The 16084-nt window shown below is 38.3% G+C and overlaps 2 protein-coding genes across 2 annotated transcripts in view; one reads left to right on the top strand and one right to left on the bottom strand.

Moving 5' to 3' along the window:
- LOC110063208 (uncharacterized) overlaps positions 1–3622 on the bottom strand; it is a 50822-nt gene extending 47200 nt beyond the window's left edge. The window contains exon 1 of the mRNA XM_089272641.1: positions 3361–3622. The gene's annotated coding sequence lies outside the window, so the exon portion shown is untranslated. The remainder of the gene's footprint in view (positions 1–3360) is intronic.
- Positions 3623–3638: 16 nt separating this feature from the next.
- LOC110063209 (uncharacterized) overlaps positions 3639–16084 on the top strand; it is a 12694-nt gene continuing 248 nt past the window's right edge. The window contains exons 1-4 of the mRNA XM_020770168.2: positions 3639–3819; positions 6880–6912; positions 13214–13678; positions 15076–16084. The exon at positions 15076–16084 is cut by the window's right edge and continues 248 nt beyond it. Of these exons, the coding sequence (XP_020625827.2) occupies positions 3756–3819; positions 6880–6912; positions 13214–13678; positions 15076–15362 (849 nt within the window). The 5' untranslated portion in view covers positions 3639–3755 and the 3' untranslated portion in view covers positions 15363–16084. The remainder of the gene's footprint in view (positions 3820–6879; positions 6913–13213; positions 13679–15075) is intronic.

Here is a 16084-nt window from a genome sequence, read left to right as displayed (position 1 = left end):
GCAAAAGGGTAAATGTATCCCTTTAACAAACCTATTTAGGAATACTGCATCCCTTTTCTATTCCCTTGGAAAGAGGTTAATAAACAATATTATAGAATCTCTTCATTCTGGCTGAGGAGAGTAAATGAGAGCTTTTCAACAACATTTTAGAACCAGAAGAATGGAATCCCTAAATGACAGATTTTCCTACCCTTTCATACACCTCAACTTGTGAAATCTCTATCATTTTATACCTGAAGCCTGAAAAAGATTCTCATCTTGAGCTGAGCCTCCCCATATAGGTCATTACAGAGTGCCTTCCCACATACACAAGTCAGGAACTCTTGACAAGTACTGTAAGTAGTGATGAAGCTGGTCTTCTTCAGTTTTTTAGCACAAACTTGTTGCTCTCTGTCAATTTCTAGTACGAAACCTTTTCTTTGCTGATCTGGTCCAAGTTCACAGACACTAGCATCACTCTCACGACACTGACTCTATCAATGTCACTCGCAGTCTGATTCTTCAGTTTCACTGCACCATGTTTCATCATCACTCATCATTGTTAGACACGAGTTCATTAGCTTGTAAAATTCACCAACCTGGCAGTGTCACTGTTGCTATTGCCTGTTCCCAGACTTCCTTTTATGGCTAGATGTAGGGGCATGAAATTTCACTACTGTTTACGAAAAAATTTGTTTAGATGGCATATTGAAAGAGTGATGAATTACTGAAAATAATTGTCAGTATTGCTAGTGTTCTCTCATTCCCTTAGGGATTGAAATATCTTGATGTAAGATTACATAGAGAAAGCTCACTGAAATATAATGCACATTTTTTTAAGTAACCTTTCAAAATGGGTTGCCAATATGACAGGGATTAATAGATAAGGAATTTGGTCTGCAAACAGGGCAAATGAGAGGGTTTGAAGAACTAAAAGGTGCATGCTTGGCCTCAGTGGTGGGGGGGGGGGTATTGGAACTTAGCGTTGCTGACATTTAACACTGTTGAAATTGAAAAATGAATTTGATTATAAATGAGAAAAAACCACGACATGTCCAAATTACTTAATCGCCGTTAAAACTAATCCTCTTGCTTTTTTTTAAGGGGTTCACGGCCTGCCTGTAACGAAGCGTTTATCAATTAAGGTATTACTTAGGGAAAACATATCTTGTTTAAAGTTCTTAACCAATCGTAACATATTTTATGGCCTCAATTTGAGTCATGAGCAAACACATGAGTTTGTGTTAGTGTCGATCGGCAAGAAAGTTCTGCAAAGCGCGTTATGTGTGTGGGTCTATTCTTGCAGTGATACGATTAACAGCTCTCAAGTGCTCTCGAGTGTTGGCAACAGTAAATTTTAAAAAATGTGCTTCTGTTAATAAGGTTCCCCCATGTCTAGAAACCTGTCATTGTGCATTTTTCTTAGTGTGATGCCTATCTAAGAGAATAGGATGTTTGAATTGAGTGCAACTTACCTAGAATTCATTATTTCCACACAAACGATGACTCCTGTGGAATTCAGCGAGGAAGAAATGGCGACATTTCGTAAAAAACACGCCTTCAAAACAGCGTGTTTTTGAATAAATAATTACCCTGTCCTTCAAACAAACTGATATGACGAGGAAGAAGACAAAATTTTGTTTATCGTGGCCAAATAAAACGTTAAAAATATCCGGCCGATTGCAAAATATTGCCATTTTACTTACTGAGAGAACGATTATGCCATATTCAAATTTGATTTAGCTGCTCAACGCTCTTTTTTACCGGATGTGACGTCATTTTTTGTTGGATGATTCAGATACACAAAAAGTGCCAGGCGTCGCAGAGTGTTCTCCCCCGTCCCTAATGCTAATCTCTCTACTTTTAATCCGTGTTTATTGTACTGAGTTGTAGTTATTGTAATTGTAGTTATTCAATAACGTACTGATAACAAATTTAAAAAAACATGGATTTCAGCTTGATATTTAAATTACCTCTTCCCAACCCCAAGGGAGGAGGAAAGGAAGTAAAAAAACAAAACATAAAATTCAAAGCGATTTTCTTATTTGTGCAGTTCCATTAATGATATCTCCATAAATGATAAATTTAGCAATTTTAGTGAGTGGTGTCGGCCAAGAATGACTGACCAAGAGTCCAGGGATTAAATGTTACGCTTTTCAGTCCAATTTTCCCTGTTTATTTTGAGCTCCATAAAGATGAGGTATTGAAGATGAAATGAAGATGATGTGTTGAAGGTGAGGTACCCTTATATGTGGAGATGGAGAATGCGCTCTCGACCTGTCATCAACTCCACCAACGGTACCGACGCATCACCCAAAATCACTTCGAAGTCGTCTTCAGTTCACCCTCGCTGTCGCCACGCTGTTTCTCGCTGCAATGGTATCCCAGAGGTCATGGGCTCGAATATTTTTTTTTTTTTCAGGCTTTAATTTCACAATTGCTTAAGTTGTGTGTAGAACTGCGATGATCAGTCGTGTCTTTCTCTGTAGTTCAAATATATGATCTTTCATGTGTTCATTTGTAAAGAGGTGATGAATTAGTACATCAAAAAGTGGCGAGGGTGAGGAAAGATTGAGACAGTCTTTTTAGCTTGACTGAATGTTTTAGATGTCCATCCGTGACGTGTCTCCATAGACACGGTGAAAATATTTGCACCAGTTGCACAAGTGTCAAAAAAGCCCTTTCACTTTCGATTTGATTTTCTCACCCTGATCTCCGATGTGAAAAGATGACGATTTGTCACCCCAACAAATGCTGGGTTTGTTAATTGAAATGTATCTTAGCTCATTTCGAATGCAAAACCAAGGGAAACGAAGCCTGAAAAGAGCGTGACACCGAATGGATGCATCAATGTGTATCTTCACTTCACGGAGAACTACAGCGATAGTACATGTAATTTTCTAGCCAAGGTAAAGATGACTTGAAAATCCTCTTCAGTCGCATCGCATTAGAAGAAACTTGATTTTTATTCGCCATTGGAGCTGTTTAAGTGAGCTGTAAAGATATTGTGCGAAGTTAGGTGCCCTTGTTCTGCCGGCGCTGGTATGTTCAAACTTATGTCATTAACGGGAACTTTGTCCTAAATCACGTCTTGGTCCTTTCGTTTTTAACTTTCGGCGATAATTTAAACTTAAATTTTATCGTGCTGTGTAGATAACTATTTTTGACCTTGTAGAAAGAAGCGCTATATTAAGAAGTAATGGCCCTCTATGTCGGAATTCACTAGGAAATCTTGCGTGGTTTAGAAAAAAGCGCGCTGTTGCTAAAACGTCCAAAGCTTGCAAACTTAAGGCCTGGTCTTGTAGCACACATGGCTTCTATTTACTATGATGCATTCGATGAGCAAAATAGCAATTTACATTCAACTGAAGTAAGACTTACGTTCCACTGTAAATCCGGTACAAACCGTCAGATTCACTAGGACTACATCACGCAGAACTTATGTTCCAATCGTTGCAAAAGGAGCCAACGGCATACAAGTCTGTCACCATCGGAGAAGTGAAAAGTCGAAAAAGCGTCCCCTAGACTGATAAGAGAGTTAGCCTCGAGTAAGGGACTAACGTAATGTTGAGTTTCTTCCAAGCGAAGTCGAAAGTCTCAGCGGGAAAAATCCCGGCACTTCAACTTCCTGTTCTTTGTTTATTGTGTCCCCAGTCTTTTCAAAGTGCTTTATTTATGCAAATTTCGCCTTGTGACGTAAACACTCAGCAACGGATCGACGTCGTATTTTAAACTTTAGTTCCTGATGAAGTTGAATAGCAGATGAACTATTGACTATGTTTATCACAACTAGAGGGAAAACAAGTCCTAAGGATTATCTGGTTTTGCTGTGCTTTTCAGGTATGAGCGAACATTCAGGTTTTTTTAGTGTTACTTTGACATGTTTGTTTTGATGATCAGTGCAAATGCAATATCAGTTTCTTAAACATGCCCAAGCCAAAACTTAAGATTCATGTTGTTTTATTTCGTTTGGCAGAATTAGATCAAATCTTAACTCACCGAGCAAACTATGGCTGCCGTCTATCTATTCCTCATACATCGAATATTTAGATAATATACTTTTTGAAATAGCAGTACATGTATCAAGTACGTTTTACACCGAGTTTTAGTACAATTAAGATACAAGTTTTAAAAAAAAACTCGCACTAAAATCGTCCTTGACATACCAAAGACCAACGGCCGTCACTAACGAACACTTAAGGCTGGGTCCATATGATCCCTATGTTTGCTGCAATTTCTACGATCGTTGCGGTCGGTTGAGCAACTCTTCTGACTGCTGCTGGTTTCCATACGATCGATACAATCGCTATGATTGTCGAATTAGAAGTGAAGAACTAAGGCCCCAGTTATATGGTCTCAGGTACCCGAGACAACCCAAACTCCGAAGCAACATTAGCGAGCGTTTAAATGTGAAAACGTAGTCTGTAGGCCGAGTCAAAGTTGACCTTGCATGACTATTCATAACCCATATTGAATAATCAAATGTGCAAATATCTCTCTTTCCAGTCTTTGAGGTTCCCTCGGTCATTCGATCACAGTGGGATTTGCCGAGTTAATCTTCATTTCTTTGATACGAATTTCTGCTTCGAATCCAAAATCTAGGCATTACGTGACACTCGCCACGCCGAGAGTTGTCCCGGTAGTAGGCCTTGGCGGATTGTGCTAGCATAATTTTTGGCATAATTGGAGCAAAAAAGCATAATTTTTTAAACGAGCACTGCTACGGCATAATTAGCAAATTTTAGCACTTTTTAGAGTATAAATTCATAAAATTTAGTAAATATGGTGTATTTCCTACGTAAATAAATTAAATTTAGGTAGTATGTTCTTGCAATGCGTGTTTTAGCAACGCTAATAGTAGTATTGACTTTGTTCTGACATGCTTAACTACTAGGCCTCTTTTGGCGAATTCTGGCGAATTTAGCGATCAGCAGGACAGCGCTCTTGCAGACTATCTCCAGGCCAGCGTAATGTTGCAGTAAAATAAGCGCTGATGTTGACTTGTGTATACTATTCTTATCCATGTTTATTCAAGCAATTATTGGTGCTGAAAGAACTCAGAACTGTCAAGACAAGTTGATTTACTTCGTGGCTTGATACTTTCAACGTTATAGTTCGTTATAGTTTGAGTTAGTTTAAGTCAAGAGAGTACTATATTCTTTTGGTTCAGTCAGTATATACAAGTGTGATCGTTAAGTCGTTGAAGGCATTTTACAAACGGTTCAGAGATGCGAGCGGCTAATTTGGACAGCTGAGGGTCGAGACAAACTGCCATAAAACACAAATAAATTCACAACAACAGTTTATTTGAAAAACATCATAATTTGGTGTTGTTATTGCGCGCCTATATGTACAGAATATACGTCATTTTGTGAGCATAATTTCGGAAATCAGGAGCATAATTTGGGAATTCTCGCATAATTTTGGCATAATTTGGCAAAATTTCGAGCACTGCTAGTAGAATAATATGCCACTTTTAGGAGCACAATCCGCCAAGGCCTACCCGGTAAGGGGAGCCAAAGCGTTTATATGAAGAAAAGTTGTCCCGCTTGCCAGGGTTACCCTACCTGCCGAGACGAGACAACTCGCCAACCCGAGTTGTCTCGCCCCCCGAGACGGGTTCGCGATCCTAATGTAAACGGTTGGTTGAATTTTGCAAAGAAATAAGCTAACAGGTACCTCGGTGAAGGTAACTCGGGGGAAGGGTTGTATCGGGTACCCGAGAACATATAAATGGGGCCTAAGTCTGTCACCGACAGGGATCGCTACGGTCGCCAGTGAGTGGTGTCATACTCTCATATGATCGAAAGATCGCTGAATTTTTTTTCGCAACGATCGTAGCGATCATATGAAAACCAGCCTTAACATTCAAATGCTGAAATGAGATCTATACGCAGCCATACACAAAAATAAGGTACTTTTAGTATATTTCAAGTTTTTTTGTGTACTGATGCGCTATTTGGATTATTTTCCTCAGTGTAGGGATAACTATAACCTTCGTTTAGTTTAGTCGATTCGAAACATTTCTACTACTAACGTACGAAATTTGCATATGACATTACGCTCCACGAGATGTGCATGTTAGACAAGTTTTATCACATCCCTCACTTGGCTCTGAGTAAGTATAAAAGTTAACCTCATTCAAATAGTCCCGGGTCCCGGGGCAACTCTCCCCCTCCCGAAGCAATTTTATTGAGCGTTTATATACGAAAACGTTGTCAAAGTCGACCCTGCACGATCATTCAATAATCAGCATTTTACTCGCCCACCCGAGTTGTTTCGTCCCCCGAGACGGTTCGGCGATCTTCGCGTAAACGGTTATTTTTCAAAGAAATAAATGAGAATTTAGCTCGGCAAGGGTAACTCGGGTAAAGGGCTGTCTCGGGTATCCGAGACCATATAAACGGGCCCCAAAAGCAAGCGCCTGCTGGAGGACTTGCAAGCCTGGTTAATTAGAGATTTATGACGCGAATGACAACGTTCATAAAAAAAAAAAAAAGCCACGGACTTATTAGGACAGTAAGCCATAAAATGAAAACGAAAGAAAACCTTCAAAGATGCATCACGCGGTATAATAATTTAGACAGTCAAATATTGGACCAGTAATGGAGCAACCTGATCGGTTGTTTTTAGTTGCTGGTCCTCTCACCTAATATCTAGTGCTGTCTTGTTTTTTTTCTTTCATGTCTAGCCTAGATAATAGCAGTTTAGTCACAAAATAGAATTTTTCCTCTGATATTGATAGCAACTTGCCCGTATGTCAATGCTTTTTGAGGTAACATTGTGCTTTTATTTAGAACATTCCATATTTCTTGTAATTACGTAAAAATAAGTTTATGCAGAAAAGTGGTTATGTTATGTGTCTAATCGATTGCAATTATTTTTTTTTTTTACTGTCAGCATTGTTAGTAAAAAGTGCAAGATCAATAGAAGGTAAGCTCGATAAAAACTGTTAAGGAAAATTTAGTATACATACCTTGTAACTTTTATACGCACTTCTTATATGAAATGCGTAAAATACCCTGAAAAACCAATACCGCAATCTCAAATGCTGTTTTGGAGCAACAATGATTAGAAGGTGAAGGGAAAAACTAACCAGAAACAATGAATTAGTGCTGATTAATGACAACAGTTTTTTCAAAGTTGTATGTTTGAAAATCAATTATATTGGGAAGACATTTACACGTGGATATGGATACAGTTAGCTTCTGAAGCTCTCCTCCTCTTTTTACTCATATGCTAACTTAGTCTAAAGATGAACTTCCCCAGTATCGGTGGTTTTTAAATATGTCGCAAAATCAAAGATTGTCTTATATAATGTTGAATCTTTGAGACCTTTAATTGTTGGCGTCGGTAAAAGAAAAATTAAATATGCCACGGGGTGAACGCGAAACGAATCTTGGGATGGTTTGGGGGTTGACGCCGCTAAAGCACTATGGTAATAAGTCACTATGGAAATAAGGTGTAAACTTAAATGTTTGTATAATTAATTAATTTCAAATAATTAATTTGGCTTCCAGCAAGGGGGATAGGATGGGGTAGGTACTTGTGGGCACTTCATAAAATGGATCGCACATGTAGCTACGTTACTTCTTGGATCTCTTCAAAAAGCTATATATTTGTTTCAGAAAGTCCCTTGTTCTCCTTGTGGTACTTTTCTCTTTAGAACAAAACCAATATTCGCTCTAAACGCATGCGCAGATTAATAAGCGTTAGTGTCAACTACATATCAGATGAAAGATACATTTCATAGAAGATCACACACTGCCGTTGCGCGCTTCTCCTTGTGGTAGAACCCTAATATGTCATACGCATGCGTTCTAGCATCGTTAGCGCGATACAAGAATGCTACTGTGACTGCGTGTCTTTTGGAATTAGGCCTAACTTGGTTCAAGAAATATCATCTGTTGTTTCCAAACCACACTAATGCGTTTATTTCATTCTTTAATTGTCTCTATCAAAGAGACCAAAATGTTCATACCCTCAACCGAACCTCTCTCGAGTAAGTGGCATTAAAACCTGTCAAACTGTACAAAAAACCCAGGAAACTGCTCAAATATTGCTTCAGACTCCGTGGCACCTACTGAAAGCATCAATTTTGTCAGTCTCTGGGGGGACTCGTTCACCGATGTCGGTCAAGTAGCGCTGTTTACTTTGAATACCTCCGGTTGAAACGCTTCTCATTTCTATTAATCGATATCAGTGTGTATTTTAAATTTAAGTGGTTTATTGTTAACACCAAAGGTGGCAACAGAACGTGCTGTTCTGTGACAATTTGATAATTAGATTAGTTCTTGATAATCGGTGAAAAGAAAATTTGCGTGTTAAATAAAGCAAATCGTTCCTCTTCCATTTCTACATCCGACATTCAACTTTCTTCCATTTATCTCCAGCTGTGAAAAAAATACAAGCACATCTCCCGTGTGTTTTCGAGAAAACAAGAGTATCAGGTTACATACCTTTGCGAGGAAAACAAAAGTATCAAGTTACAAACGTTTGCGCGAAGAGTAAAATTGTCACGTTCGCTACTTACATGTATTATTTAATCTGAAAGGAGCAAAAAATCAACGTAAAACATTAAAGTAAAATTCGAAAACTGTCTTGGCAAAGAGTAATTAACTGTAAGTTATTCTTGGACTGTGAATGAAAATACTCACGTCAAACATACACACTGCTAAGATTATGTCTCACCAAAATCCCTAACTGCCTAACAAGGTCAATACAAGCCAGGAGTGAATGGTAGGGGTTATACAGGAACTGTGTTATGAGTACTGCGTCAGAGCTATACATTACACTCTGCACTATCTGAGATTGTCTTACTAGTTTTGTGTTTGCAATTGCCATTTGCAAACTGAGAAATGACTGAGATTTCATGCACAATGTACTTCTTGTTGCGTTTTCATCCACTGTCCACACTAAAAGGATCGAAAACACTAATCGTTTTCATCAAGCACCAATACAGTTTAGGAGACGGATACCGCTCACAAAATTTTAATTTAATACAATAAATTAGTTAATTGCTCATGCGCAGTATGGCGCAAGAGTTAAGAATTCGGCTCCGTTTCTCCGTTTTGGTGTCACATTTGTGCACGCAAATTTATGGCATGCACACATTTACCACGCTCTTTGGAGCTCCGTCCGCCATATTGGATTCTTCAAGAAGGTGCCGTTTTTTCGCAAACGTTGTGCTTTTTCCCTAATTTGATACGGTGTGAAAGTACCAATCAGTACTTTAGTTCGTTGTTGAGATTCTGAACTGGCATGTGAGCATGCATGAACAGCAAGAAAGTGTTTCTGGAGAGGTAAGCCATTGTTTATGTCGATCGCAATCTGACAACATGACAAGTCTCCAATTTATTAGGGTTTTGGAGATTCAAGGACATATTACAAAGAATCATTTGCTAAGAACGTGCTCTGTATACTTAATCTTTTGGTCAAAAAATGCTTCCTGTTCGTGTAAATGGACGTGTTTAACAAAACGGGCAGGTAATAAGCCACGTCCGATATAAGCTTATCAATATTCTAGCATGTCTCCGAGGATTTCAGGACAGAATTTTCAAGTTTCTTTTGTCCCTCAAATCCCAAAAGATACTCGGTTACAAAGAAATCATTTTAAAAGAAAAATAAATGCTATAACTTGACGTTTTGGCGTTATCTTGTCGCCATTATCAAATGCAGATTAAAGTCGTTCAGTTCAGTTATGGTTATGTACTAGCTTAGGTGTTACAGTCCGTTTACTGAAACCGGGGCCACCCAGACAATGAAAACCAGTCAGATGGTAGAACTAAAACAATAGATTCCAACATTTTCAAATCCAGCCAAATGTCCTATTTTCAAATCCAGCCAATCAAATGTCCGGTACAAAACAATGAAATCTCAACCAGTTCGTTGTGATACTAACGCGATTACGGTGTCGCTTAAGGTGGCTGGTACCAGATTTCTCGCGCGGGGAGTAGATCACCATCGTGCGTCACGCGTGAGAAACACGCACGATAGAGGCACGAGATTTTTAAAACCCGAAAGACCAAAACAAATATGGCGGCGCGCGGCTTTTTTCTCGCAAGGTAACTTTTGTACTGTTGGAGACGAAATTCGCATATAAAGGAGGTTTTACCTGTTGGAACAACTTTAGTCAATTCTGTGTATTTAAGAAAAATTGTTTCGGGAATCCAATGTTTCCCAACTTTCAAAGGAAACTCGATCGATCGTGCAGCCACCGAGAGCGTATAAAGGACTCGTAAAACATAGCAAATCTACCCAGAATTTGCGTCAAAATCCTACAGAGTAAGCTCAGGAGGTTGTCTTTAACGACAACTACAACTGTATATGATGTTTTAGCAGCAAACGACAGCAAAAAAAACAAAACGCCTGTTCGGAGCCCGCTCGCCCGCGCGGCGCGGGCACACGAAGCAGTCAGCGGTGGTCAAAACAGCTCATGAGCAACTGCTGAACTTATAGAGTCTGGATTTTTGAATACGTGTCTATGCGCGTGGGAATAACGGGACTCGCGAAGGCTTTTACATGAAAACAAGCCCGGTGACCCCTTCTTTTAATTGTTTTAATATAATATTGTTATTGAGAGGAAGCGTGAGAAAAAAAAAATTTAAAAATTGTAAGTAGGAAATCTGCACTTTGTTCAAATTGTCGTTTTTCCAAGTTTACAAGAAATCGGCTCCGTAAAATTGTTTTAAAATTGTTGTGCATTTTCATTTTCAGATGCCAAAAGCTATTGATTAAAAAAAAACTGGGGGTCACCGGGTTAATTTTTTAGTTATTAGTGACATAAGCAAAAAATCAGGTTTGGAAAATCCTTTGGGAATGTTGCCATGGTAACTGCTGACGACAAAATAACAGCTGTTTTAGGTGAAGTACAAATTATATAATCCAAACCTACAAAAATATTACAGTGGCCCTGGTCTGCCTTTTTGTTCTATTCTTACAAAGTTATGAGCCGTCAAAAACCTGAAAACTGGTACGAGCCACCTTGATAAATTGTCAAGCTCAAGCCGTTAGTAGATTCGCGTGCTTGCGGGTTTAAGAAGAATTATATGGTGCACTTTCTATGGGGTCGTTGGTTGGTTTAGAAAATACATTAAAAGAAAAGCTGCGCAAGAGTGTCACTCGTAAATTTATATCGCCAGCAGAGTGAGTGGTGTAGGGTTTGAATATTGTCGCGGCTGTTTAAAAAACACCCTTGAAATGGTCTCAGAGTAGTTTCGCATGTGGACAGGTTCGAAATGTACGAATTGGAAAGGGATTATTTTCGAAGTAACTAAAAGAAGCTGAAAGCAAACTTCAAGCAGGAGAAATGAAAAGGACTTGTAACCTAAAATCTTTGTTCGAAATATCTTCGATTTTTCCATCCAGCGGATCGTCTTTTGTTTTTTTCTGAGTGAGTGATTTTACACGCTGAGGCTTTGATAGTACAACACGGAAAAAATTCGTTTGAATTTTCCATGAAGATGTTATTTCAATACACTGATAACCCAGAAACGGAACTCAAGCGCCGCAATGTACGGTGAACGCGACGGTTTTTCCGAGAGCTGCGTGGTGGATAACCGAAAGCTTTGTAAAAATAGAAACACCCACAGACAACAGGAGCGGAGTTTATTTTGTAAAAAAAATGTCAATATCTATTATTCTATGATTTTAAACAACAGCCGTAAAAGTGAGGCCGTGTGTTCACAGTGGAAAACGATGAATCTAATGAACTTACCACGCTTGTCAATGTAAAATCTGAAGTAAAGTGACGCAATATTTTCTAACGCGAAAGTTCTAACGGCTTGAGCTTGACAATTTATTAACAGACACCGTAACTACGTAAGCATCATAACGAGCAAGTTGAAATTTCATTGTTTTGTACCGAACATTTGATTGGCTGGATTTGAAAATGTTGGAATCCATTGTTTCAGTTCTACCATCTGATTGGTTTTCATTGTCTGGGTGGCCCCGGTTTCAGTCAACGCACTGTAAAAAGGAATCCACCAAAAGTTGGAGTAACAAGTGGACTAGTACTTTTTACCGAGATTATTTACATTGTATTGGAAACTTCTGTGCGACTCTTTTAAATATCTTCTCAAAAGAAATCATTTCTAACAACACCAAATGTGGAAAATACATTTTGAAGTAATATATGAAACACTTGAAAGCACTGGTGAAATGAAACTGATGATGAAATTTTACCTAGGCTTTACCTGACGATTTCTCTGAACTTTGAAATTTACTTGCTCGAGTTCCCAAGAGAAAGTGTTTTTGGTGTTATTTCAGGCAACTGTTTATATCTTTAGCCTTTAGAAAATGCAAAAAAGGACTGTAAAAGGACTGTATTCTGGTGCAAGGTTTGTGCCCATTAAAAACTGAAAATACTCGATTTCCTTTCGGGATCGAGTCAAGAAGAATGTGACGAACAATTTCAGGTAGTAAAACACTTGTGTGTTTAAGTTTTTTCCTTTTTATTTTTCTGCTTCTTCGTTAGTCTAATACACCTTGTAGTTTGTATCAGTTGTTGAAACAGTAATTTTCAGCAACATGTGTAAGGGTATATATATATATATATATATATATATATATATATATATATATATAATACTATTTTAATTTTCGGAAATATGGCATTGCATGATATAACTTACAAAAAAACATCAGGTGCCTACTGAGGAATACTGTTATTTTATCAAGTTTCAAGTATACTTTAAAATCAATATTTGTTACAATGGCCCAATGCCAGAATATAATTACTCCTAACAACTAGCATAAACAAGTCTAACACTTGAACAAAAAATGCCTAAAGAGATTTAGTTCAGAATTGCTATGAAAAAAGATATTTCATCTAATTCGCAATTCTGATCGTTTAATTCTCTATGTATAATTTTTCTAGTCGGCTTGCTTTGTTATTCGCCTGACGATATCCTAGTGATAAAGATGGCATATTGCGTTACAGAACTTATCTTCTCTCCTGCATCTTAATTATCTATATCTTAGATCTATGATGCACTTTTTTCAAATTAGTATTTTTCCCGTATTATTTCTAGTTGTCAGATGGCAAACGTTTTCAAGTTGCTTGTCTGACTATGTACGAATTGCGTATCTATTTTACGACTTGTAACCTCCTGCACATGAGTATAGGCTACTTGAAGCCTCTTGTTTTAGTTATTTTATTTCTTGTTTCTGTATTCAGTTATTTATTTATTTATTTATTTATTTATTTAGTCATTTGTTATTGTTTTTGTTAAAGTTTGCAATGAAGATGTTTATCTTGGTGGAAATTTTGGAACTCACAAAGGCACATTTTCAAGCCCAGGCTACCCTTCAAAGACCTATCCAAATAAGGAGCGTTGTATGTGGATAATCAAAGTCCCACTTGACTACCGTGTGAAGCTCTACTTCAAAGATTTTGATGTTGAATATTGCTCAACCGAAAAAGAAAATTGCACCTGTGACTACGTGGAAATTTCTGATGGACAACTTCTAATAGATAAGCCCCTTGCAAAGTTCTGCGGCAGTGAAATACCCCCCGATGTTACTTCCAGTGGAAGATTTGTCAGAGTTGACTTGGTCACAGACGAACTGAGTACTCGTAAGGGATTTTTGGCGCAATTTTACTCTGTTTCACCGGATGGCGTTACGCCCTCCAGTCTCAATCTTGATGCTGATAAGCACGTAAAATCTTTACCAACATCCACCGACCTGCCTGAGAAAGGTAATCGCGTACTTTAAACCTTGCATACTATTCATCAGCTGATTAGATATAATTTCCTAATAACCTATATATATATAACCTGCAAGGCACCATTTGTATCTGTGCTGCGTTGTCAGGGACGTGTCTACTAGTCCAGCCACCGACGGAACCCATTTCCGTTAGGAACATTTCCTGTATACATAATGATATAATAGTAAAACGACTGCAGTTACTCAGACTAGGATTTAAAACATTGTAAGTCACGTTTTTTTTCTTTCGAAAAAACATTTCACAAAGACTCATCGTGAGGTCTTGTGCTTGAAGCGTGAGAATTCAAGATTTTACTGGCACAAAAATATTGCTTCTTTTGACAACATAGAAGACGAAGAACCTTGTCGAGGAAAAGGTTGTTGTTGTTCATCGTGGTAGATGCAATAATAAAGTGTATTATCGTTTGTCTCACGATGTAGTCATTTGAGATGTACATCGCGACGTTTCGACTGCTTACTGCTAGTCTTCGTCAGGCGATAAGGTCGACTGATTGCACGGTATCACGAAGAACCTTACTGGTGTGATCATTGGTTGATAAATCTGAAATTTACCGTATTTTCTCGATTGAACGCCCGCAGGGTTTAATTCAAACTTGGCTTTGGTGCCTCCCCGTTTATTAAACTGCTGCGTGTGTATTAAGTGTTTTTATTGATTGTTTTCATTGGTATTATACCTATCGCTCAATACAACTCATGAAAATTTGAGAGGCTTATTTACAACTCTTCCTTGGAGACACGACGTTAAATTGAGAAAATACGGTACTTTCAAAACGCGAAATGAATGCGCCAGGTAATTCACAACTATACAGGAAATAGATTCCCAAGTAGTTTCCTTTTTAGACCAGAGGTCTAACGGCCTGTTAAAGATTGCTATTAAAGGAGCTACGTCACGAATCCTCAACGACATATCTAGAAACGTTTTCGTGCCATCTTTTTTTATTTTCGTTTTCTTGTTACTTGTCTGGTGTTATTCTACCTTGGATTGTAAGAAACTATTATTAAAGGTTTCCTTCAATTTAAAAGTGGATAGATGGCTCAAAATATCGTGGCACAGCTCCTTTACTTAAGTTTGAATAGTGACAAAGAGAGAAATACGGTATGAACTTGAGTGTTACATGAACCTTTTGACGTTTTTTACACCACTTGTCTCGGACTCAGACGTCTTTTACCTAATCGTTTAGCCTGAAAAGGAAAGGCTCCATTGGTAAGGGTGGAAGCAACTTCCCTTAACTAAATCTGGAAAAGTTGTCAATCATCGTTTGAAAACAAGCCTTAAAACAAGTCTTAACCCTAGTTCATGATGCCGGGGATTAAATGACATTCACTTCTGTTATATGCTTATCAATAAATTTGTTTTGTTTTCCTCAGGTGGCAACAGTACTCTCATGATCGCTGTCATGTGCAGTCTTCTTGGTGTCGTACTGATCGGTTTAATTCTCCTCTTTATTTACGTTAAGAAAAACAAACAAGCTCGACAAAACCAACCAAGACGTGCACAGCAACAGTTGACGAGCTCGGTGTCAGGTCAGGTTCCTTCTCACAGGAACCATTCAGAGCTTCCTCCTCCTCCTCCTCCTTACTCATCCGTTGTAGCTAGTGCACCTCCTCCTAACACTTCATCTACCACAATTCCGGGTCGTCCAATACACACGTGACCCACCGAGATTGTGTCATCATCGTCACCATTCCCTGCGATGTGACTCGTGATGCCTCAAAAATCTATAATGTCAAGAAGATAATTACGACTCCAAAACCACGAGATGCAGTTCGCTACATATGCAATAGAGTCCTATAGTTGTTTGGTCAGGGTAAAAAAGCTTCATGTCAGTTGGCTCAGGACAGTTTTACAATTAGTCCATCAGCTGAGAGCCAAAAAATTTGGGTTTATGGCTCACTTGAGGGGAACAGCCGAAACATGTCTTAACTTAATCTTTGACTATTAAGCATCATAAAAATGTATGATAGCAAGGATAGAATGGTAGCTTTCACTTTGTAAATCCAATTTTAAATTTGCCTCTCATACCTTTGTTTTGCCGCCATCTTTGATTTTAAGGGAGGACAACAAAGCTGCTTGTTTTCTTTTAACGTGCACAAATCGGGTATCAAAGCAAATTCAAAACGTATGGTAACTACAAACATGATATTCCTTTATTCTGGTGCTGGAACTTTAATTATATGACGTCATATGTGACGTCACAATGCCTGATTGGTGGTGGCAATATGGCCAGTTTGCACTTACAATCATATGAAAAAGAAAATTGTTTTGAAAATTATTGCAGAACAGAGCAAGTAATGATGTGAGGTTTATATGAAATAACTCATATATGAACTGCGGTTGTAGATGAAAGTAAAGAATGATCATCGCAGTTAATTTTCC

The sequence above is a fragment of the Orbicella faveolata genome, unplaced genomic scaffold (genome assembly GCF_042242905.1).
Source record: "Orbicella faveolata isolate gen_17 unplaced genomic scaffold, um_ofav_v1 contig_35, whole genome shotgun sequence".
Lineage (NCBI taxonomy): Eukaryota > Metazoa > Cnidaria > Anthozoa > Scleractinia > Merulinidae > Orbicella > Orbicella faveolata.
Note: the sequence above shows the minus strand (reverse complement) of the source record. Positions and strands in the feature narration are given on the sequence as shown.